At 38.6% G+C, this 25,877-nt stretch overlaps 1 protein-coding gene across 4 annotated transcripts in view; it reads right to left on the bottom strand.

The window, feature by feature from the left end:
• Positions 1–9,892: 9,892 nt before the first annotated feature.
• Positions 9,893–25,877, bottom strand: part of LOC124507711 (UDP-glucuronosyltransferase 3A2-like) — a 44,496-nt gene continuing 28,511 nt past the window's right edge. For 2 of the 4 annotated variants that reach the window (XM_047074036.1, XM_047074052.1), the window contains exons 3-7: positions 24,981–25,089; positions 18,678–19,209; positions 12,824–13,055; positions 11,286–11,505; positions 9,893–10,169 (exon numbers count right to left, since the gene is read on the bottom strand). In XM_047074036.1, the coding sequence (XP_046929992.1) occupies positions 9,893–10,169; positions 11,286–11,505; positions 12,824–13,055; positions 18,678–19,209; positions 24,981–25,089 (1,370 nt within the window). Of the gene's footprint in view, positions 10,170–11,285; positions 11,506–12,823; positions 13,056–18,677; positions 19,210–24,980; positions 25,090–25,671; positions 25,795–25,877 lie in introns of all 4 variants that reach the window. The other 2 variants (XM_047074028.1, XM_047074045.1) reach the window with 2 other exon arrangements.

Genomic DNA, 25,877 nt, shown 5'->3' with positions numbered 1-25,877 from the left:
CCTATAGAGAAGTTATCCAAGCAGGTAGTTAACATAGGTTCAAAAGTTTTAATACTGAGTATTGAACAGGTCAACAAAAATAATCCAATCATGTGTTTCCTTCTTTGCAAATCTCTAAGTCTATTGCTAAAGAGAAATATATATATTCCATTTCAAAATCTCTGAATTTCCAGTGAATGGTAAAATATCAAGAAACTCTGGACTATTAAAACTTGAAAACAAGAATAAAACTGAGGGAATCCATGAGTCCCCTGGATGGAACTGAGTGTATTATACTTAGCAAAATAAGTCAGAAAAAGACAGTTATCATATGATTTCACTCATATGAGGAATTTGAGAAATACAGCAGATGAACATAGAAGAAGGGAAGGAAGATAAAAACACAGAGAAAGGCAAACTATGAGACACACTTAAATACAGAGAACAAACTGAGGGTTGCCAGAGGGGTGGTAGGTGGGGAGATGAGTTAAATGGATGATGGGCATTAAGGAGGGCACTTTTTGGATTGAGCACTGGCTGTCATAACTTAGAAATGAATTACTGGGTTCTATTCCTGAAGCCAAGACCACACCGTATGTTAACTAACTGAAAGAAAGAAAGAAAGAAAGAAAGAAAGAAAGAAAGAAAGAAAGAAAGAAAGAAAGAAGGAAGGAAGGAAGGAAGGAAGGAAGGAAGGAAGGAAGGAAGGAAGAAACAGGAAGGAAGGAAAGAAGGAAGGAAGGAAGGAAGGAAGGAAGGAAGGAAGGAAGGAAGAAACAGGAAGGAAGGAAGGAAGGAAGGAAGGAAGGAAGGAAGGCAGGCAAGATGGATGGAAGGAAGGAATGGATGCATGAGAAAAGGCTTCCTGCAGAGACAGCCATTCCTGAAGGTGTTGGTGAGCCCAGTGTATTCTGGGGCAGAGGCAGGGGCAGGGCAGATCCCCTAGCCTGTCACAATGGATCCAAAAAAGTCTTCAGGAAACTCCATCTTCTGAAACCTTCTTCCTAATAAATGTTCCTGTTCCCCTTCTGTTCCCTTTGGGACAAAATAAAGGCATTACAACTGGGTTCACACAAAATTAACTGCTTCACAGTCCGTCAACACCTTCCAGCAGTAAGGGCAAAAGAGAGAGGGGCACCGAGAACTTGATCGTCCAGGGCCCCCTCCACTGCCCAGGCAGTTCTCCAGGTTTCCCATTAATGAAACATGCCCAGTTAGTGCTGCTGCCCCCAGGAGCCCCTGTCCTTAGCCTCCAAGAGCGTGAAACTGATTTCACTTTCCACTTTCTACTGTCCCACACTTTTCGCATGTGCCTCTGAAAGTCCCTGCCATGCCCTGTGGTGGGCAGCTCATGATTTCTAGCTCAGCACTGGCTCTACATTCTGGCCCCAGGAATGCAGAATGTGAAGCAGCTCCAGAGCAAATACAAAGAGAGGAAAGGAAACTGCTGGTAGCCCAAAACTAACTTCCCCATCGCAGCAGTAGGGATCCCATTCTACCGCACAGACCTCTCACGCCTCTCCCTCCTCTGGCCTGGGACCCTAGCCCTCTCTAGAACACCACATGGAATGATCCTCTGACCTAAGGCTGTGACTGAACCCTGGCACAGGGGCCTGGGATGGGCCCCTTTCTGATTCTCCAGCTAAGCACTCACCCAGTGCAAAAGAAGTCAGAATTTTTGCAGCCTCAGAGAGCAGGAACCCAGGCAAAAACAAGCCAGCTAGCAGTAGCGCCTGCTGCCCCACCATGCTTGCTCCTGTCCCAGCTGCAGATTCCAGCCTGGTGCCCAGAGCCCTATGCTCTGTGGCTCTGTGTCCTGCACAGTGACCTGTGTGCGTGCCCTGGGACACACGCTGCCCTGGCTGCCAAGGAAATGCGCTGGCAGGCAGCTTGGGAAGAGGTGAGAGGTGGATCCTGCCTGCCTTCTCTTCTGTTTGTCACTTCTGGCCCCTCTGCTCCGCCTCCTGGGTGCTTGCTCCACAGGCTATTGGGTCCTCACCCTCCCTAAGCTAAGGCAGCAGGAAGGAGGGGTTAGTGAGCTCTCCTTAACCCCTCTCTGTCCCTGTAATCACCACACTCTCCCCAGAGAAGATACTCTGAACCAGGAATGATAGAGACCTTAGGATGTCACTTCCAAGTGAGCTCCACCTCCAGGTGACTCAGACCCTTCTGCATTTTAGTGACTTTTCCCCAAATGTTCCCACCTCCTAACTGCACTATTGACCTCATACTGTCATCCCCGTGCCCCATTTCCCCAGGTACCTGCTTAAAATCTCCGCGAGTCTTCCAATCTCAAGATCCCAGAAGCTGATTCCAAGAAGAAAATGACCTACACTTAGTGCTCAGGGAGTTTCTTTGGAAAGTACCTACTGGTGAAAGTGCTAGGGTCCCCTACGTGTTAAATACCCCTGGAGGGCCAGGTCTTGACCTGAAGGACTGAACCTCTAAGGCTAAGTCTGTAATTCTGAATGCGCATGACAAAATAGGACTCGGTAGTGGGCACCAAGAAGTTCTATTCTTCTAAGTGTTTGAAATTTCTCATTAGAAACGTGTTAAAACTCTCCCAACCTATTACTCCACTTTCCCCTCATACTATATGATTACATGCATGCACATTCACAATTTTCATCTGTTCAGGTAGCATATCTTCCCAGTGACAATATTAATCTGCATTAGGGAGACACCATTTAATATTAATGTAATCACATTACTTTGTCTACAATCCTGATTTCAATCCCTCCAGTTGTGCACACAGTATCCTATGTTGTGACAGGAATTCTCTGGTGCAGGAGCCAATTCAGGATCACACATTGCATTTAGTTATCATGTGTATTTCATCTCCTTTAGTAAGGACTGGTTTCTCAACCCTTCTTTTTCTTTCACGTGATTGATATTTTAAGAGTACAAGCTGTTTATTTTCTATGATGGATCCCCAGTTGGGTTTGTTTGATGTTTTCTCAGAATACTTCAGGTTACTAGGGAGTTTGGTGGGAATACTACAAACGTGGTGTTGATTCCATCTCAGTGAATCTCAATGCGAAGCACATGATATTATTAGATGGTCCTCTATCATTAGAGATGATAACTCTATCCCTTATTTAAGGTGGTGTTCATCAAGATTCTTGACTGTAAAGCTGGTATTTTTTTTACCCTATAATTAGGAAATCAGATTTGGGGAGACATTTTGAAACTGTGTAAATATTCTGTTCCTATCAAATTTCACTCACTCATTTTATCAACTGTTTTGTTTCTTACTTAAAGCAGTTGTAGCTGTCATGGTGGCCAATTAGTGATTTCTAACTGCACTTTTCTTTGTTTTTTTTTTTTTTCCATGTGGCATTGTATTGTTACAAAACCTTTTCCTTTGTCCCTATCCACCTATCATCTATCTATTTTCTATCTGTATCAATCTATTATCATTATTTATTCATCTCTCTGTATTTATTCAGTGGGGTATTATCTCTTCCTATTATCATGTATTGGGTTGCTGCTGTTGAAACTCAACCATTTTGGAGCTTTTCCTTTCTTGCTTGCACACAATTTCCAGACTCCACTCGAATTTTTTTTGTTTCTGTCTTCAAATCTTCCATTTCTCAAAGACACCTAATGGTATTTTAAAAAATAGGTGTGGTTTGCAGAAGTGCTCATTGCTAATGAAGCACTGTTGTTCATAAATCCTTTTCAGTGGACAGTTATGAAATATATAGATACAGGATGGATGTAAATATTACATATCTATACCACCATGTTTACATATAATTTGTGGGAAAATGTGAATCCATACTGATAATACCTTCAATTCCAGCACCACCACAGAGGTGATTTTCATCTCCTCCATTTCCACGTTAGTAACTCTCCTTCTAAATTTAAGAAATCTACTTTCAAAATCCTTGGTATATTTACACATCTGCTCAATCATACTGAAAAAATGTTACCATGTACTAATCCATGAACTGTGAATATCCGTTCTACCCAATAGATGACTCAAAAAATAGATTAGTCTAAAAGTAGATTTTTGCAGTTCCTTTTTTCCTTAGATTGATGAGACATATATTCAAAGTACTGTGTTCAAAATGCAATTGTGTTCCCTCATTTTTTTTGGTACAGTGCAATTGTTACACATTTGAAAATATTTTGAATTCATTTGTTTCTGTTTGTATTCTATTTTAGAGTTTTCTCCTCCATTTTTTGTTATAAATAGAACTTTGTTATGAAAAATAATAACATGCCTACAAGGACCAAACTATGTAAACACAGAAATCTACAGACATGCCATTTGTTTCCTTGACCTTCACGCTATTCAAAAACAACTTTATAATCTATCACATGATTCTGATTTTTCATCCCTCTGCTTCTTTTTGCAACAGCATGTAGATATAATTATATTTTTTTCTCTCCCTTTTTCTCTTTACTTAAAAATAAAAGTGAGCTTACTATATTGTCTTTAGACTATGTTCTTTTACTTAACAGATTAGAATTCAATCCACATTAGTCTAAAATTGTCTTGTTCATTGTGGTTTATAGGTATCTATGATCCCACTGTGTCCTTGTAACAAGCTTCCTTCCTCAATTTTGACAGAGTTTTAAAATGTTAGGACTAGTAGTCATCTCACTGTGATGAAAATTATGAATACACTTATCCCACTTTTTTTTTTTTTCAACGTTTATTTATTTTTGGGACAGAGAGAGAGACAGAGCATGAACGGGGGAGGGCCAGAGAGAGAGGGAGACACAGAATGGGAAACAGGCTCCAGGCTCTGAGCCATCAGCCCAGAGCCCGACGCGGGGCTCGAACTCACGGACCGCGAGATCGTGACCTGGCTGAAGTCGGACGCTTAACCGACTGCGCCACCCAGGCGCCCCACTTATCCCACTTTTTTAATGGTATTTTTCTACTTGTGGTAATTTAGCTGTGTAAAAACATTTTACTATTGTCAAATTAAACTAGTTAACTTTTCTTTGTTGCTTCAGAATATTTAAGTCATATAAAAGATCATTCCATACACAGGGATCAGGGTCATTCCATAGTAATTCCATACACACACCTTATTTTTAGACTCAGTATGTTGTCATTTATTTATATTAAATATCTAATGTATTTAGAGTTTACTTTTAGATATGGTGTGAGATATGGATCAAATATTGTCTCTCTTCTAAAAGATTATCCTGTCATCTCAGCATTATTTGTTTGAACCACCATGCCATGTGCTATAAGCACAAGATAAACGGAACCCAGTCCCTGATCGTTAGGGTCTTATAGTTTCTAAATTGAGGGACATACATGTTAACAAGTGATTTCAACATATTAGGAAAAATGCTTCGAAAGAGGATATACAGGGAGCTCTGTTGTGAGGGTCAAAGTCAAGTGCAGCCACACTAATGTGAACACAATAAAGTTTGGTAGGAAGAACATGTAGAAGCTTTTTGTCCCAACAAGAGCAGAATGGCATTTCTGAGACAGGACACAGTGTGGTCACTGATACAGAAGTACAGCACAGCACAATGTGTTGGAGTGGGTGTGACAAGATTCCCTCCTTCACCAAATTTTAGTCAGGATCCTCTGAATCCTCTTCTAGACTAGGGTTCCACCCTGGCCTGCTGCCCTGCCCTTGGCCTGCTGAACCCACTTTCAGCTTAGAATCTGCATCTTCCAAAATGCCCAGTATGATGCCTTTTGACAAATATGAAAGCAGTCAGTGTTGGCTGAATCAAATTGTTGAACTGGGTAAAATGCATTCGTCCTAAGGACATTTACAATATGAAATCCGCTTTTCAGAAATAGCCAGTTCCTTGAGCTAAGTAGAAAGAAGTTTGCTTAAGACAACAAGTAATTCCATTTACCTCCTTTTGCATAGATAATTGGTTGACACTTCAACAAGTAATCATCTCACAGTGCCTGCAAGATGTGTTTATCACAATGTGATAAACCAAACAACAGAAGATTGACATGGGGGAAAATCACATCCATAGAGTATTTAGTGTAGCTAGGCAAACAAAGAATCAATATGTGATCATGGTTAGTGGTAATGGTAGAAACATGTCAGTGAAAGAATCACTACATAGTGAAAAGAAACATAAATGACAGATTGAACTTCATTTTGACATTCTAACACACACCTCCAAATATATGCATTTTATATGTAGATCCTTCATGTGTGTCATGTTCCATGCCCATTAGATGTCAACAAATTAAATATTTTGCCTGTCTTTATCATTTCTGAATGTTATTTTATAATTACAGAGAGACTACAGGTCTCACACACAAAATAAATTTGGATTAGGTCTGAGTATGTGAACTTGATTCCTTCCTTAGTCTGTTTACCATTAGTCCTCTGATTCTCTAAGAAGTAACTCCATTTCTTATACACACATCTCTCCTCCTTCATCAAAATTGTACTAGTTCTATTATTCTAGAAATTAAAATGTATTTGCATTTCCAATTATATGTAATGCAACAATAATTGGTGAACACTACATTTTAAAGTACACAAGAGGAAGACACTTAAAAACACATCTCATACAGGGGTGCCTGGGTAGCTCAGTCTGTTAAGCACTCAGGTCATGATCTCACAGTTGGTGGGATCGAGCCTCATCTCTTGTTCTGTCCTTCCAGCTTTGGATTCTCATCTCTGCCCCTCACCTGTGCTCTGTCTGTCTCTCAAAATGAATAAATAAACATCTTTAAAAAAACACATCTCACACATAGAGATTTTCAAATCAATTTTAAAGTGTAATTTGTATGCAACAAACTGCATTCATTACATGGATACAACACAATGTCATTTCATTCACCTATTGATGGGCATGTAATTTTTCTTAATCTGGGGCCATTATAAATAAAGCTGCTATGAACATTTGTGTATAGACTTTCAAGTGGACATATGTTTTCATGAACTTAAGTAAATACCTACAAGTAATGCTGGGTCATGTGGCAAGTATATGCTTAACTGAGAAACTACAGAGCGATTTTCCTATGTGGCTGCACCATTTCACGTTCTCCTCAGCAATGGAACGGGTATGAGTTCCAGTAGCTCTGTCTTCTTGCTCACTATTGATATGATCAGTCCTATTAATTTTAGCCGGCCTGGTAGATGTGTTGTGATATTGAGATTTTATTTTGCATTTCTCTAAATGACTACAGTATCCACTTTTTCATGTGATTATTGGCCATTTGCATATTTTCTTTTGTGAAGTGTCTGGTCAAGCTTTTTTTGTCCATGTTTGTACTGGTTGTAAGATTTGTTTGAATATTCTAGATACAAGTTCTCTGAGAAATGTGTTGCAATATTTTCTCCCAGTTTATGGCTTATATTTTTGTCTTCTTACGCATGTCTCTAGAAGAGTGAAGGTTGTTCATTTTGATAAAGTCCAATTTATCAAATGTCTTACTTTGCATACTGTATGGTATGCAGTAACAGTCAATGTTTTTCTGTGTGTGCCATTAAGTAAAAATCAAAGACCATTCAGATATCAGTTACTCCAGTAAAATTTGCTGAAGAGATTTGTCATAAATCAAGTAAACATGTCTGCGTGGGTCTATTTCCAAGTTTTCAAGATGCTCCTGGAGTGGTAGCCAGACACAAACCACAGAGGGCTTGTATTACATGCAATGAGAGCCAGGAAAGGATCTTAACCAGGAAATGATGAGATCAGATGTCCATACTGTCAAGACCATGCTGACACAGTCCAGTGGAGAAGGTTTCAATGGATCCAGACTAGAGGCATCATCCCCACTCACGGCTTCCTTTGATCAGATGTGCTGGATGAAAGCAGAGCCCAGGAAGCAGCAGGCAGAGAGTTGGCATCACTGAGTTACAAGTGTTCAAAGATGATGATGTGGTAGGAATGGAAAAGGGAATCAGCATCTGAAAGTCTGATCCTTATATCCGTTTGTTGATTATGAAGGTAAGAAATCTTGGCTTTTCTTTCTAATCACAACACAGAAAAAGCTTCAGGTCTGCCTTTCAAGGCACTATTACCAAAGACAAATTTTAGAGATTTCATTCATAAAAATTACAGAAATAGGGGCACCTGAGTGACTCAATCGGTTGAGCATCTGACTCTTGATTTCAGCTCAGGTCATGATCTAACAATTCATGAAATCAAACCCTAGGTTGGGCTCTGCACTGACAGCACACAGCCTGCTCAGGATTCTCTCTCTCCCTCTCTCTCTACCCCTCCCCTGCTCGCTCATATTCTCTCTCTCTCAAAATAAATAAATAAACACTTTTTTAAAAGAATTACAAAAATTAAACCTTGAATAACAGACACACACACACACACACACATCCTCATGTGATGTGCTTGGGACTATAAGTGACATCGTGCAGCATGAGAACTCACAGGACTCGGTAGACACCTGGCACCACTTCACATTCTACCCAGAAAATCCTATCCTGACCTTGGTAAGGATGGGCCTCTTTCCACATCTGCAAGAAGTATTGGTAGCAGCTGCTTCATCCTCTATTTGAATTATTTCAAGATGTGGGCACAACCCCAGAATTAAGCAGTCAAACTATGTTTTCTGGGACCATCCTGCATATCTACTATTTTCTTCACTGTGTTATAACCCACAAGATAGCATACATTTGAAACTTTAAAGGAGAAATATAATTCCATCTGTAAATGCAAAAGCAAATATCAGCACATAATCACTTGAAAGTAAAATATATTATGAAGGGAACCTACCAGAGTGGGAGCCTGATGTCTAGTAAAGAATATCAAAAAGTCAAAAAAAAAATGGAGCAAAATCTACAGACAATAAGATGGAGCCACCACACCAGTCCTTATCAAAGAAGCAAACAAGAAAACAAAAAATAACCCTGGTGGTTAATACACTCTTTTTCTGGTATATGTTGCTAGGAACTGAATGTAATTGCTATACATAGTGGGTTACTTCCTATTTACGCCACAGTAGGGTGGCAGAAAGATGTTTCCTAAATCAACAAAGTCCTGGGAATGGCCATGGTCACTGGACCTGGGCCCCAAAGCCTCACACAGAGGTCTGGGATCTGACTTGAGGTCACCATGACTACATTTTTAAGAGTGAGAAATGAGAAGGTAATTGTGACAAGTGAAAAACACAGCATCAGCTGTGGCCGAAAGGCAGGCTCCAGGTCTGAGAGCAAAGGAGATGCTCTTCATAGGAGGGGACTCAGCACAGAGACCACAAGTGGAGTCCAGGGAGGGCCACCCCTGCCTAACTGCAGGACAGACAGAGGAGAGGCTTCCTGAGCTTGGACGTGAGGTGAGAAGGAGACACAAGAGGAAAGAGACCCAAACTGGAACAACTGGCCAAGATCTTATGTCATGCCATAAAAGTGAGGATAGAGAAAGATCAGAGAGAGAAAAGTGTCCAGAGAGCAACAGTGAAGTAAGCAGGGCCCTGTGTCTAGGGACATGGAATGGGGAGGAAAGCAGGGTTGTCGGATGAAGGCCTGGATCTGAGTGAGGAGGCCATTGATGAGGGGCAAGTCAAGAAGCCAAGATAAAATTCACAGACACAGAGAGTAGAATGGGGGTTGGCAGGAGCCTGTGGGGTCATGGGGGTGGGGGCAGGGTTATGAGTATTTACTGTTTGATTAGCATGGAGTTTGAATTTGGGATGATGAAAACAGTTCTGGAATGAATGGTAGTGAGGTTTGCATGATAACATCAATGTGCTTAATGCCAACGACTGTACACATAATGGTTAAAATGGTAAATTTTAAATAATATAAATTTTACCACAATTTTAAAAAAGATCCCAAGATTACTTCATAAGAATTTCTAAGCAGAGGCAGATTATAATGAGGAGATATTTGTGTTCCACCCTAAAGTGCCAATATGGGGAAGACACCAGCAGTGTCCTGTGTTTGTTGGAAGCCTTGTACAACCAGTGGGTCCTGAGACAACCATCAACATTATATCCCCATCAGGCCTTCTTCAGCTTCCTGGCCCCACACAGCCACCTGGTCACCATGCCCAGCAGCTTCCTGCAGAGCCACAGGGTGCCCAGGGTGACCACCAGTAGGAACAAGAAGACGTCCAGCAGGTACTGCTCATGCCACGGCTGCTGCAGGGCATGGGGCTTGAGGTGGGCCGCACCCCCTGTCTGGAGGATGTGGTCGATCCAGCCCACCAGCCTCTGGGCAGGGGTCAGGGGGTGGGAGCGCCTGATGATGCTGGCGGCCACCGCTGCTGACTTGTACCTGTTGGCAGACACAGAGGCAGGGCATTACTTCCTGTGGTCTCAGAAGTCTTAGAGACCTTGTGTCACACATGCTTTCCTCTGCATGCACAGAAGACTCATTTTCAAGGAAAAGTTGTTGGCCTGGCCTTACCACCATCCAGTTGGTCCCACTGAAAAGCTCAAACTAGCGCCTCCATGCGAAGATACATGATTAGTGCTAAAAGTGCTAAACTATAAAACAGGGACTAAGTTGTAAAGTCAAATCTCTACCCAGGAAGCTTATGTTTGATAAAGGGAAGAGTAGATATGAATATATGGGATGTAACATATAACCCATTCAGTATAGATGTCCTGGAGACCCTAATAAGTTATTCAGTTCATCCTGGTTATCAGATCATTGTGCTGGATGGGAATTTACCTAGGATATCATGGGCCCTTTTACTGATTCACTTAACATAAATTCATCCTTACTTTGTAGCAGGCCCTTTACTAGGCCCTGGGAATATGGGAACACAAGAGACACACTTGGCCATCTAGGGGAGCTTACTCTCTATAGTGTGAGGGACACACAATAAATTAAAACAGAAAGAAATGGGGATGGGGTAGTTGCTGATCCTGAGAAGCGATAAGAAGGAAAAATGAAATTATGATCGAAGGGAATGGGAGAAGAGTGCAGTTAGGACTGTTAGATAAAGACTGCCTCTCTGAGGAGAGGGCATTGGAGATTAGTCGGACTGTCATGAAGGTGCCAGTCCTGAGAGGAGAAGGAAGGATGTTTTAGAGAGCAACACTGACAAAGGGCCTGAGGCAGGAAACAGTGTGGCATATTGGGGGACTGAAAGGCAACCTTCTGCCTTAAGTAATTCAATTATAAGCACCCTTAAAATATAACACCTCTCAGAAACCCTATATAAGTAGGTCACAGTCCTACTTATAGTTGAGTAGAACTCGTTCTCAATATCTAACCTAAATGCCTAGTCTTGCTCTCAAAGGTAACAGGTCAGATGTTAGCGTCACATACATATTCCGTGTCCTGGAAGTTCCAGCTGTTATTGCAAAAGTGTGCCACACAGCACCCTTCGTATTTGATGCCTTCATTCAGCCTAAGTGACCACAAGCCCAAAGAGCTCCATACCTCTTATCTTCTATGACTTCCTTCATCTTCAGAGCCAATGTCTCTGCCTTGATCTGCTTTAACTGGATAGAGACACCAAACTTTTTGGCTTCTACTCGGACCACGTTTTCAGCCTGTTCTTTAAGGACAGGAATCGCTACCATGGGTACACCATGTTGGATGGCCTCCATTATGCTATTCATCCCACCATGAGTGACAAAAAGACGGATGCGTGGGTGAGCTGTTGTAAATCAGGAACAGAGCAGAATATTTCAGGGTGAAAATTTTCAGAACATCTGATAAAGTAGCAAGGGCAGAAAAAAATACAAAGAGATCTCAAATTATGTTGGAGAAACTGATATATTGATTTAGCTTAGGACACACTCAAGGGTGCATATTCCAAGATACAAGATTCTGGCCTTGTCTCTGTACAGAGATTCCTTAAAACAATCCATGTGGGAATAAGAACCCAAGGAAATCTGCAGAGAACAGTGCTTAGCAAGAAATAATCCTCCTCCCATATCCATCCTTTCATCCATCCATTCTTTTCTCTCAATGATACATCTCTCTTGCGTCTCCCATCCCTGTTGTCTCTCTTGGTATCTCACTCTATCTCTGTTTCCATCTCTCCCTCTCCAGGTTTCACACTCTCTCTTTCACTGTCCATTCACTTCCCTGTTATCTGAAGTCTTAACACTTTCATTGACGACACATAATCATGTGACATTCATCAAACTTACACCTCATATGCTTTCTATTCAATTCCATAGGAAATCCTCTAAAGCAGAGAATGATGGACCACCCATCTCAGTATTTCCAGTTCCTGTGTGCTTACTCCACCCTTCTTTAGAGAAAACTAAAACAAGTGTTGATAACAAAGAGTTCATCTCCAACACTGCCTCTCAACGGGGATGTGCATCAGAATTTATTTGTGTTTCTTTGAAAATCAGAATCTTTTTACATACCCCATGCCTTCTGAAAAAAATGTGCAGAACCATCTAGCTCTCTGTTACCAGAGAATTTGTTGAACCAGGTAAAAACCTGAGAGGTTATTCAGCTTGACATTCAGATATTTTAGTACACTCTTCAGACAGTTAACAGAAACCTTGTGAAAGTATGAGTACATCTTTTGCAGCAAAGGAGGGTGAACCAGTAAGTGTGGGAGTGTGTTTCTACAATGGCATAAAGCCTAACAGGTGCTCAAGATGCCTGGAAAACACTGGTAGTATGGCCCTTGATATGTGTTCTCAGAGTCCGTAAACTGTCTTTGTATTTAGGCAATGTGGTTCAGTGCCAAATATGATAGGGTCAAAATAATGGCATGATAATATCACTTCTGACTGAAGGTATCAGGAATGGAAAGGAAGAAGAAAACATGGAAATTTTAGCCATTTGGGAAGTATACCTAATATCCCAAGAACTCCAACTGGCTGCTCCATTCCTACCCTCTGGACATTACCTTTAGCTACCATCTGCTCCTTCACAGGCTGCTGGGGTGCCTAGTAGAGCCCTAAAGTTACATAAATGGAAAGAGAGAAATAGATCTGGGTAGTCCTTACCCAAGAGGTCATTCTGAGGAAGCCAGTCCGCAATTTTCACATTTGCTGCCAATTTGACGTCTTTGGGCCACTTAGATAACTTACATTTCCATATCACACCTTGAGACAGATTAGCAAAGGCACTGTTCATCTCCATGAGAACTTCCTGGGACTGATAGTTGCTCACTATGGAGCCCAGGGCCACAAGGACAAAACCAGAGTCTCCAAACTTGCTGATGAAATTCTCAAATTCCTGGAGAGAAGTGAGAAAGGACAGGATGTGAACAAAGTTGTTTATGAAAGCCTAGACATTCATGAAATGAAAGTCAACTATTAACTGAATACGCCCTCCTGTCAATACCTAGAGCTCACTGTCTTGAAATTGTTCTCATAGCCCTGGGAACAGCTCAGTGCACTCTTCACTGTGCTCGTATCCATTGTGTCTGGTGGCTTTGAAGTCATTTTTCTGAGATCTCAGGACACGCCATACCATATGAATACCTTCAATAATCACAAATGGATGTGTGGAGAGCCTTAGGTGTCCAGCCACTATCACAATAGCCCACATTGCACGTAAGGCACTTAACACATACTGTAGCACCAACACCTAGATTCAGAATGTTGATTTAACAATGTTTTAAGAAGAGGAAAGTACAGGGGGTGGAAACTTCTTTCTTCATTAACATCCTAGTTCTAGGGATACATGGTCACTTAGGAGTGTTCCAATGTCAGACCAGGGTGCTAGTGCCTGGGAGAGTGCCACTTGATGTCCTAGACCAGTAGGGGGCAGTAGGCCTTCTGGAAACTGAGGTAATGCTGGGAAAATATCCGTCATGTGTCTCCTTCATATGCTTATGAGCCATCTGTGTTTTCTTTGTTGACAGTTCTGGTAAGGTGTTCGGTCCATTTTTAAAATACTGGCTTTAATTGTTAAATTTTAATAGTTCTTGGTATATTGTGTATATGTGTGTGTGTGTTTATTTGAATATTTTGAATAATAGTTTTTAACAGATCTGTTCCAAACATTTGGTTGTGTTCTGTTCCTCCCCCTTTCATTCTCTTGATAATTCCTGCCCAGAAGAGAAATTTTAATTTCAACTTAGCACACTTATCAACTCTTTCTTTCATAGATCATGACTTAGGTTTTGCATTTAAAAAGTTTTCACCAAACCCTAGGTCCTCTAGATTCTTTTCTGATATCATATTCTAAAAGTTTCATACTTTGCACTTGCTTTTTATATTAAGGTTTACGGTCTGCTTTGAGTTAATTTTTTTGAATGTGTAGGATCTGAGGCTAATTAATTTTCTATGTAGTCAGATCATTTTTCCAGCACTGTTGGTTTTTGAAAGTCTGCTTTCTCTATACTATTGTCTTTACTCCTTTATGACACATCAGCCCACTAAATTTATGTGGGTCTATTTTGGCTTCTCTATTCTGTTACATTGACTTCTAATCTTTTGCCAATATCATACCATTTTGATTATTGTAGCTTTATAGTAAGTCATGAAGTTGACAATATCACTCCTCAAACTTTGTTCTTCATCTTCAATATTGTGTTGGCTTTTTAGGGTTTTTGCCTCTCCATGCAAATTTTAAATTTTTTTTAATTAATATCCACAAAATAGTTGCAGAGGTTTTGATTGGGATTGCATTGAATGTATAGATCAATTTTCAAAGAACTAATATCTTGGCAATATTGAGTCTTCTTACCCATGAACATGGACTTACTCTCCATTTATTTAGTTCTTTAATTTCTTTCTTTCTTTAGAGTTTTATAGTTTTCCTCATTTAATCTTGTATATATACATATTTTTTATTTATTCCTAAGATCTCATTTTTGGTAGTGCTAATGTAAATAGTTTATTGTTTTTAATTTCATATTCCTCCATTCATTGCTGATATATAAGAAAAGGATGATTTTATACATTAAACTAGTATCCTGTGGCATTGCTCCAATTGCTTACTAATTCTAGGATTTTTTTATGACTTTTCAGATTTTCTAAATGGACCATCATGCCATCTGTGAACAAAACCACGTTATTTCCTCCTGTCTAATCTATATGCCTTTTACCTCCTTTTTTGTCTTATTGCTTTACTTAGGACCTCCAGTATGAGGCTAAAATGTGGCAGTGAGAAGACAAACTTGCATTCTACCTTGATACAGAGAAGTTTTTTATCCTGATGAAGTCCAATTTATGTATTTTTTTCCTTTGTTACTCATGCTTTGGTGTCACATCTACAAATTCATTGCCAAATCCAAGTCTTTGTAGATTTATCCCTTTCTTGTCTTCTAAGAATTTTATGGCTTTTAGCTCTTTATTTAGGCCATTGATCCATTTTGAGTTCATATTGGTATGTGGTGTGAGGAAGGCTCAAAATACATTCCCTTCAATGTGAACAAATATCCAATGGTCTCAGCACCATTTTCTGAAGAGAGTCTGAAGAGACTGCATTGGTTGTTTTTGGCATCCTTGTAAAAATGAATTAGTCACAGATGTATGAGTCATTCTTCTTTTTATTATTGCTTTGGTTATTCAGGGTCTCTTCATTTCCATATGCATTTGAAAACTGCCTTTTTCATCTTTAAAAAAGGCCATTAAACTATTGATAAGGATTAGATCAAATCTGTAGATAATTTTCAGTAGTATTGCTCTTTTAACAATATTAAGTATCATAACCCATGATCTAGAGATATCTTTTTATTTATTTAGGTCTTTGTTAATTTCTCTTAGGAAATTTGTAGTGTCCAGTGAACATACATGTCTTTCACCTCCTCCGTTTAATTGGATGCTGTTGTAAGCAGAATAATTTACTTGATTTCATTTTCAGGTTGTTCCTAGCCAGTGTATGGAAACACAAGTCCTATTTCCATGTTGATATTTTCCCTGCAACTTTGCTAGATTTGTTTAACATCTAGTAGTTTCTTTTTGGTGTGTGAAGTCTTTGGGATGTTCTATAGACAGACTTATGTCATATAAAAAAATGTAAGCTATTTTGACATTGTCCATTCCAATTTGGAATTTCTTTTTCTTGCCTACTTGCTCTGTCTATGGCATATTTAAGTAGCAGTGGGCATCTTAGACTACCGACCTGAGGCAGCACAATTTCTGTCTATCATAAAGAATATGATGTTAGCTGTGAGTGTTCCAGTAAATACTCTTTGTCATGTGAAGAAGTACCTTTTTTACCCTTAGTTTTGTTTTTATCATGAAAGGGTATTCATTTAGTCAAATATCTTTTCTGCATATATTGACATGATGTGTTTTTTTATTCCTTCCACTCTAATAATGTATTACATTGATTGATTTGTTATATTAAACCATTTATAAAATATTTTTACCTCCTGTGAACTTTTTGACTGAAGTCTATTTTGTGTGATATTAATTAGCATATATTATGCTATATAATATATAGCATATAATAATTCCTAGATTATTCTTAGGAAATTTTTTTTAATTTTTTTACGTTTATTTATTTTTGAAACAGAGAGACAGAGACAGAGTGCGAGCATAAGAGGGGCAGAAACAGAGAGACACAGAACCTGAAGCAGGCCCCAGGCTCTGAGCTGTCAGCACAGGGCCCAATGCGGGGCTCCAACTCACGAATGGTAAGATCATGACCTGAGCCGCAGTCACATGCTTAACCAAATGAGCCACCAGGCCCCCTAGGAAGTTTCTGATTTAATCCCCTAAAAATGAGCATGAATACAGTTTTGTCAATTCTTTATAACAGTTTCTCCATCCTCTTCATGGTTTGGTTGTTCCCAATTCCCAACCTATACCCCATTCTTCCATTGGGCTGTAATTGACTCCATCCAGCACTACACTGTTAGAACTACCATTCTGGGGGACCACTTAAAATCACCTTTACTATCTTTTGATAATTATAAGATTAATGTAAATCTATTATTTAAAACTGAAAAGAGCACAACATGACATTAGAATAGGAAGTTCCATGCTCTCATTCTGTACAGAAATATTTTAAAAATATTTTATTTGAAGTACTTAAAAGATAAAAATAACTAAAAACTGGGGCGCCTGGGTGACGCAGTCGGTTAAGCGTCCGACTTCAGCCAGGTCACCATCTCGCTGTCCGTGAGTTCGAGCCCCGCGTCAGGCTCTGGGCTGATGGCTCGGAGCCTGGAGCCTGTTTCCGAGTCTGTGTCTCCCTCTCTCTCTGCCCCTCCCCCGTTCATGCTCTGTCTCTCTCTGTCCCCAAAATAAATAAAAAACATTGAAAAAAAAATTAAAAAAAAAATAAATAAAAAAAAATAAAAATAACTAAAAACTAACTGTACCCCAGGCAATTGTATAACCAGTCTCACCAAAGTTGGCAGATAGTTATGAAAACAACCTCTCACCAGAGGTTGACTGGACCCTCACCTTACTCCATACAAAAAACTCAACTCAAAATTGATTAAAGACTTAATCCTAAGACGGAAACGACAAAGCTCTTAGAAAAAAAACACAGGGTGAAACTTCATGGTATTGGTCTTGCTATTGATTTCAAAAATATAGCACAATAAACTGGAAAATGAAATATCAAAATCAAAAGAAACAAACACCAAAACAAACAACAAAACAAGTGAGACTACATTAAACTACAAAGCTTCTGCACAGCAAAGAAACAATCAACAGAGTAACAGAAGACCTACAGAATAGAAAACATTTATAAACCATAATCCTAAGAGATTAATCGCCAAAATGTATAAGAAAGGCTTACAATTCAATGGAGAAGAAAAAAGTCTTATAACTCTATTAAAAATAGATGGAGGACTTGAATAGACATTTATCCAAAGAAAACATGCCAAATGGCAAACAGAAATATGAAAAAAGTGCTCAACAACACTAGCCATCAGAGAAATACACATCAAAACCACAATGAGTTATTAATTCACAAATATTGGTAGTTATTTTTAAAAATCAGAAGACAACTAGTGTTAAAGATATGGAGAAATAACAACCCTTACATACTGTGGTTGGGAATGAAAAATGTCAAAGGCACTAAGGACAATAGTATGGAAATTTCCCCACAAATTAAAAACAGAAAATGGAAATCAAGATCTCAAAGAGATGTCTGTATTCCCATATTCACGGAAGCACTATTCACAATAAGCAAGATATGGAAACAAACAAAATATTCATTAAAGATGAATGGTTGAAGAAATTGTGAGATATATATATGTATATATATATATTCCATTATATATATAATATATATATTCTTTAAAAAATACTACATATTTTTTAAAAGTTCTCTATATTCTTTAAAAAGCAATACTTATATTCTTTAAAAAAGAATACTATATGTTCTTTTAAGAAGAATATTATGTATTCTTTAAAAAAGAAGAAAATTTTGCAATATGGGAAAACATGGGTGAAACTTAAAGATATTATGATAAGTGACATAAGCCAGATAAGCAAATACTGCATGAGTTAACTTATCTGAAGCATTTAAAATATTCAAATTCATAAAATGAAAAGTGGCAGCTGGTTTCCAAGGTTTAGGGTTTAAGAGAAAAGGGTAGCTATTATTCAATGGAGAAAGAATTACAGATAAGTGAGATAAATAAGGTCTAGAGATCTGAGATCCAATATGGTACCTACAGTAAATAATTATGTATTGTATGGTTAAAATTTTGATAAGGGGCTAGATCTCATATTAAGTGTTTTTACCCAAATAATATAAAATTTAAAATAGAATAAATAGAATAGAAAAATAAAAATTAAAAAATTAAAAAAATAAAAATTTACATTTAGGTGTTTTGTTTGTCTCATCCTACTTCACTCCCAGTTCCCACTGGCAGGGAAGCCACCAACTCTGCACTGAAGAGCTCTGCATGAAGTCGCTATTGAACACTAAGGTTTTACTTACTTGTGGTACTGGTTTAACAGGTCTGGCCATTAAGCCTCCAACATACACAGTGTTGGGAAGCAGGGGCCTAGCAAATTCAAGGGCAAAGTCAGAGTTAACAAACCACAGCTCTGCTTTCTTTAAAAGATGAGACAAAACTGGCCTGGAGCCTTCCGGGAAATGTTCCTTGATGGTGTTCTCAATGGTAGAATGGATTTGCCTTTGCTTTATGGAGAAATCAAAGACCATCAGAAAATTCATCACTCTGTCCCAGAAGTCCATGTGGTCGGTGAGCAAGGAACGGAATAATGGAACATAAGACACAGGACTTGGTAGCCCATGGTCTACACTTCCAAATTGGGTAGGAAGAATTGACACAAATGGCTTCCCAAGCTTCTCAGCAATGAGGAAAGAACAGAAGTCAAATGCTTCAACAAATACCAAGTCAAAGTTCTCATTTTTTAAGAAATCCATGATATCACCTCTCCTTAGCAAATCACTGCATCGAATTCCCAGTTGTTTCATTAATGATACAAAGTTGCCAAATGCATCCCTGTAAAAACAAAAACAAACAAACAAACAAAAAACTAAAGACAAATATTCATTGGAGGTGTTAATTTCACAATATTTTACCACCCACCCATTTTACCAGTGTCCGATGAATACTCTGCTCTGATCACTCTGCTCCAGGTGTTTCTGCCTCCTGAAATGTTCTCACCTCCTCCCCTCCCCTTTCTCTGGCCAATCCATATGCACCCACTATCAGAGCTAATTCAAGATCCTTCTGCTTTGAAAGCATTCCCTACACTAGCAGATTTTAGAGTTTCATTTCTAGTTGATACATTCTTTTTTTTTTACTATGAAATTTATTGTCAAATTGGTTTCCATACAACACCCAGTGCTCATCCCAACAGGTGCCCTCCTCAATGCCCATCACCCACTTTCCCCTCCCCTCCACCCCCCATCAACCCTCAGTTTATTCTCAATATTTAAGAGTCTCTTATGGTTTTCCTCCTTCCCTCTCTGTAACTCTTTTTTTTCCCCTTCTCCTCCCTCCTGGTCTTCTGTTGAGTTTCTCAGGATCCACATATGAGTGAAAACATATGGTATCTGTCTTTCTCTGCCTGACTTATTTCACTTAGCATAACACTCTCCAATTCCATCCACGTTGCTACAAATGACCAGATTTCATTCTTTCTCATTGCCAATTCATATTCCATTGTATACATAAACCACATCTTCTTTATCCATTCGTCAGTTGATGGACATTTAGGCTCCTTCCATAATCTGGCTATTGTTGAAAGTGCTGCTATAAACAATGGGGTACAAGTACCCCTATGCATCATCACTCCTGTATCCCTTGGGTAAATTCCCAGCAGTGCTATCGCTGGGTCATAGGGTAGATCTATTTTTAATTTTTTGAGGAACCTCCACACTGTTTTCCAGATCAGCTGCACCAGTTTGCATTCCCACCAACAGTACAAGAGGGTTCCCATTGCTTCACATCCTCTCCAGCATCTATAGTCTCCTGATTTGTTCATTTTAGCCACTCTGACTGGCGTGAGGTGATATCTCAATGTGGTTTTGATTTGTATTTCCCTGATGAAGAGTGACATTGAGCATCGTTTCATGTGCCTGTTGGCCATCTGGATGTCTTTTATTTCTGATTTTATTTTTTATTTTTATTTATTTATTTTATTTTTTTACATATCGTTTCTTTCATTTAATATTATATATTAAACATTTTCTATAATTGTTTTAATTTTCTTCTTTATTTTTAAAAATTTACATCCAAATTAGTTAGCATATAGTGAAACAATGATTTCAGGAAGAGATTCCTTAGTGCCCCTTACCCATTTAGCCCACCTCCCCTCCCTCAACCCCTCCAGCAACCCTCAGTTTGTTCTCCATATTTATGAGTCTCTTCTGTTTGGATACTAGCCCTTTACCCAATATGTCATTTGCAAATATCTTTTACCATTCCATCGGTTGCCTTTTAGTTTTGTTGATTGTTTCCTTTGCAGTGCAGAAGCTTTTTATCTTGAATGAGGTCCCAATAGTTCATTTTTTCTTTTAATTCCCTTGCCTTTGGGGATGTGTAAAGTAAGAAATTGCTGCGGCTGAGGTCTGAGAGCTTTTTCTTGCTTTCATCTCTAGGGTTTTGATGGTTTCCTGTCTCACATTCAGGTCCTTCATCCATTTTGAATTTATTTTTCTGAATGATGTAAGAAAGTGGTCTAGTTTCATTCTTCTGCATGTTGCTGTCCAGATCTCCCAGCACCATTTGTTAAAGAGACTGTCTTTTATCCATTGGATATTCTTTCCTGTTTTGTCAAAGATTAGTTGGCCATACATTTGTGAGTCCAATTCTGGAGTCTCTATTCTATTCCATTGGTCTATGTGTTTGTTTTTGTGCCAATACCATGCTGTCTTAATGATGACAGCTTTGTAGTAGAGACTAAAGTCTGGGATTGTGATGCCTCCTGCTTTGGTTTTCTTTCTCAATATTATTTTGGCTATTTGGGGTCTTTTGTGGTTCCATACAAACTTTAGGATTGCTTGTTCTAGCTTCGAGAAGAACGCTGGTGCAATTTTGTTTCGGATTGCATTAGATGTGTAGATTGCTTTGGGTAGTGTTGACATTTTAACAATATTTACTCTCCAATCCATGAGAAAGGAATGTTTTTCCATTTCTTTATATCTTCTTCAATTTCCTTCATAAGCTTTCTATAGTTTTCAGCATACAGATCTTTTACATCTTTGGTTAGATTTATCCCTAGGTATTTTATGCTTCTTGGTGCAATTGTGAATGGGATCAGTTTCTTTATGTGTCTTTCTGTTGCTTCATTGTTAGTGTATAAGAATGCAACTAATTTCTGTACATTAATTTTGTATCCTGTGACTTTTCTGAATTCATGTATCAGTTCTAGCAGCTTTTTGGTGGAATCTTTCGGGTTTTCCATGTAGAGTAGCATGTCATCTGTGAAAAATGAAAGTTTGACTTCTTTACCGATTTGGATACTTATTTATTTCGTTTTTTTTTTTTTTGTCTGATTGCTGATGCCAGCACTTCCAACACTATGTTAAACAACAGTGGTGAAAGTAGACATCTCTGTCGTGTTCCTGAGGAAAGTTCTCATTTTTTCCCCATTGAGGATGATATTGGCTATGGGCTTTTCATAAATGGCTTTTATGATGCTTAAGTATGTTCCTTCTATCCCGACTTTCTCAAGGGTTTTTATTAAGAAAGGATGCTAAAGTTTTATCAAATGCTTCTTCTGCACTGATTGACAGGATCATACGGTTCTTTTCTTTTCTTTTATTAATGTGATGTATCACACTGATTTATTTGTGAATGTTGAACCCCCCCTGCAGCCCAGAAATGAATCCCACTTGATCATGGTGAATAATTCTTTTTATATACTGTTGAATTCGATTTGCTAGTATCTTATTGAGAATTTTTGCATCCATATTCATCAGGGATATTGGCCTATAGTTCTCTTTTTTTGCTGGGTCTCTGTCTGATTTAGGAATCAAAGTAATGCTGGCATCAAAGAATGAGTCTGGAAGCTTTCCTTCCCTTTCTATTTTTTGGAACAGCTTGAGAATAGGTATTATCTCTGCTTTAAATGTCTGGTAGAATTCCCCAGGGAAGCCATCTGGTCCTGGACTCTTATTTGTTGGGAGATTTTTGATAACTGATTCAATTTCTTTGCTGGTTATGGGTCTGTTCAAATTTTCTAGTTCTTCCTGTTTGAGTTTTGGAAGAGTGTGGGTGTTTAGGAATTTGTCCATTCCTTCCAGGTTGTCCAGTTTGTTGGCATATAGTTTTTCATAGTATTCCCTGATAATTTCTTGTATCTCTGAAGGATTGGTTGTAATAATTCCATTTTCATTCATGATTTTATCAATTTGGGTCATCTCCCTTTTCTTTTTGAGAAGCCTGGCTAGAGGTTTATCAATTTTGTTTATTTTTTCAAACAACCAACTCTTGGTTTCATTGATCTGCTCTACTGTTTTTTTAGATTCTATATTGTTTATTTCTGCTCTGATCTTTATTATTTCTCTTCTTCTGCTGGGTTTGGGGTGTCTTTGCTGTTCTGCTTCTATTTCCTTTAGGTGTGGTGCTCTCTTTAACTTTCATTTGTATACTGACTTTTTATCAGTGACTGTCCTGTTTCCTAAGTGAACTGTAGAAATAACTTCATGACATCAATATTCATGATATAGCCCTTTTAGTTGAAATTGAGAATAGCCTGAATTTGGTAGATTGCCTCACACAAGGAACTTTCTGATGGCAATATTTGAATTCTAATTCTAAGCTGAACATGAGATTTACGTCTTCCTACCAGAAAAGATTAACATTTAAAACAAACAAAAATAAAAGCCTTTGTGAAGCTAACTACTATCCTTTCCACTTCATACCCAGCTGGAGTATTCATAAAAGTTCATGCTAAAATTTTACCAATATCTATTAAGACTCTGGTCTATGGCACTGTTCCAGGAACCATTCTGCTTCAATGTTTTTGCATCAGTGTCTGCAAGGAAAATGATCCTTTTTATGCAGCATAGGGACAAATAGATGAGAATGTTCCTGACCAGAGGTTACAGGTACAAGTACTTTGGTGACCCATGGGCCTACCATTTGAATGAAGAACTAAGAGAATCAATGGCCTGGCCAACCTGTAACCTGTACAACACTACACTATGTCAGCCCACTGAAAGAAAGCCCACAGGTGAGAACTCATTGGCAATATGCAGATCTACACCTGGGGGTTAAAATCAACTTCATGTGATAACAGGTGATTAGCTGAAATTATTCTCTATTATATTTTAAGTGATTTTACCCGAACAGTGCTGCTAATTATTGGTGACAAATTTAAAATGTGAAGTACAAATTCCTTAAAAGTAGAACATTAATCATGTCAGAAATTAAGTTAATTAAAAAAATATAGGAAAGCACTGTGCTTGGTATATTATACCATATGTGACGTGTATATAAAACCAGCCTTCAGGGCGGCAGGGTGGCTCAGTCGGTTAAGCGTCCGACTTCAGCACAGGTCATGATCTCACGTTCTGTGAGTTGCAGCCCCGTGTCAGGCTCTGTGCTGACAGCTCAGAGCCTGGAGCCTGCTTCGGATTCTGTGTCTCCCTATCTCTCTGCTCCTCCCCTGCTCTCACTGTCTCTCTCTTTCTCAAAAATAAAATAAACATTAAAAAAAAAAAAACGGCCTTCAAGGTAATCAGTTTAAGGAAGAAGAGATGAGATACAGAATTTTAAAATGTATCAATAACAAGATAAGATGATATAGACAAAATTTCAAATCAGTACTTTAGATCAGATCTCTTATATATGAGAAAATTTGGAGTCTAGTTTGACTAAGGAAAATGACTTTATAAAAAAGCCATATTTTATGACCACCTACTAGCAAACAGAATTTCTAAGGAAGAAGGGGGATGGACATTAAGCCACTGTATTAAGCAAGTAAGGAATGAATTTGTGTCTTCCCCTCTGATGTCAAACATGAAGAACTTTCTATACATTCTAGGTAATGGCAAAGCTCTCAGGTTACTCACTCATTGTGTATCACCAAGATATTTGGTTTCTTAAACGAGTTTAAAAGACACTGGTTTGAGGTATAAGAAATCAATATTCATAAGCATTTTTCTATTCTTTTTTTTTTTAATTTTTTTTTCAACGTTTTTATTTATTTTTGGGACAGAGAGAGACAGAGCATGAACGGGGGAGGGGCAGAGAGAGAGGGAGACACAGAATCGGAAACAGGCTCCAGGCTCCGAGCCATCAGCCCAGAGCCCGACGCGGGGCTCGAACTCACGGACCGCGAGATCGTGACCTGGCTGAAGTCGGACGCTTAACCGACTGCGCCACCCAGGCGCCCCAGCATTTTTCTATTCTTGAATTTATGGGAGGAAGTGGGAGGAAAAATAAGTATAATATGGCGACTCCCATTTGCATACCAACAATGAGAAATTAAATTTCTATCCACCATCTGTGTGGTGGAGAATATGCAAACACTGTAGGTGAAGTGTTGCCAGGAAGATCCAAAAGGAACAATCCCCCTCATATACAGAAATGCATTCCTACTTTCAGTGGAAGAGGCACACTACACAGACTGAATAATTGCGAGTAAAAATTCATCTACTCCATTTATCCTCTGCCCCCTGTCATTGATCTCCCCATCTATCCATTCATCCATTCATCTATCCATTGCTCTTAAACTCACTCCAAGTATCTATGTATCCAACCATTCATTTAAATCACTAAAACGGTAAGTCTTTCAAGCAGAGAATAAAAGAAATTACCCGCCATGCAAAGTTTCTGTCACAAGGAAATCAAAACATTTCTTGAATTCTTTTTTATGATCTTCAGGTGGAAGCCAACTGATAACTTCATACGATGTTTCACCCTTTTCTTAAAAAAGAGGATAAAAAATAAAACACCAATAGGAAAATTTTTAATTATGCCATACAACCCAAATTAACATTCGCATGAGGATATCATGGTTTATTTATTCCAATTATTGTAAATATTTTCAAATGTTCCCTTACTGAACTTCTATTTTGTATGGTTTTTTTCTGCTTTCTCATTTCTTCAATCACACAACCTGCCAATATTTATTGATAACCTGTTAATAGGTTTAGACACTTTTATTCATTTTAAAGTACTTCAAGATTCTATTTAAAGTTTTCACATAAAGGTATAACTATTCATCATTTTATAGGTGAGAAAACAGAGATGAAAGGAGTGCCAGATAATTTGTCAGGATTGCACGTATAGTGAATGGCATACCTTATATTTAAATACAGACCTTATTTTATACCCGTTCCCCTGTCATTTATCACTTAGAAAAAGAAATCATTTTCATTAAAATTAAAAGTGAAACATGCAGAGGTTTTTCATTCTACCAAAAAATACCAATGCCTAAATTAAAAATTTAGTCTTCTAAATTAAAAATTGCAGTTAAAAATTGCAGTCTTCTGCAGCCCTACTTACCATCCTGGCATTTTCCCCATAACTCCTGTGTAATAAAAAGTCTAACACCATTTTTGAAGTTAGACTGCTGACAGCTTTCAAGCTTCATCTCTCCCTTAACCTTCCGTGACATATCCTGAAAAACTTAGAGGAAAGACTCAACATGCCCTCCCTTGTGTGACCAAGATTTTCAAGCCAAGCAGGCCAGACCCACGTTAGGGGGATCC

This window comes from Lynx rufus, unplaced genomic scaffold, assembly GCF_022079265.1.
Source record: "Lynx rufus isolate CCGP_SWC_20201006 ecotype Redwood Valley unplaced genomic scaffold, mLynRuf1.p SCAF_1, whole genome shotgun sequence".
Lineage (NCBI taxonomy): Eukaryota > Metazoa > Chordata > Mammalia > Carnivora > Felidae > Lynx > Lynx rufus.
This window is presented reverse-complemented; position numbering and strand designations above follow the sequence as displayed.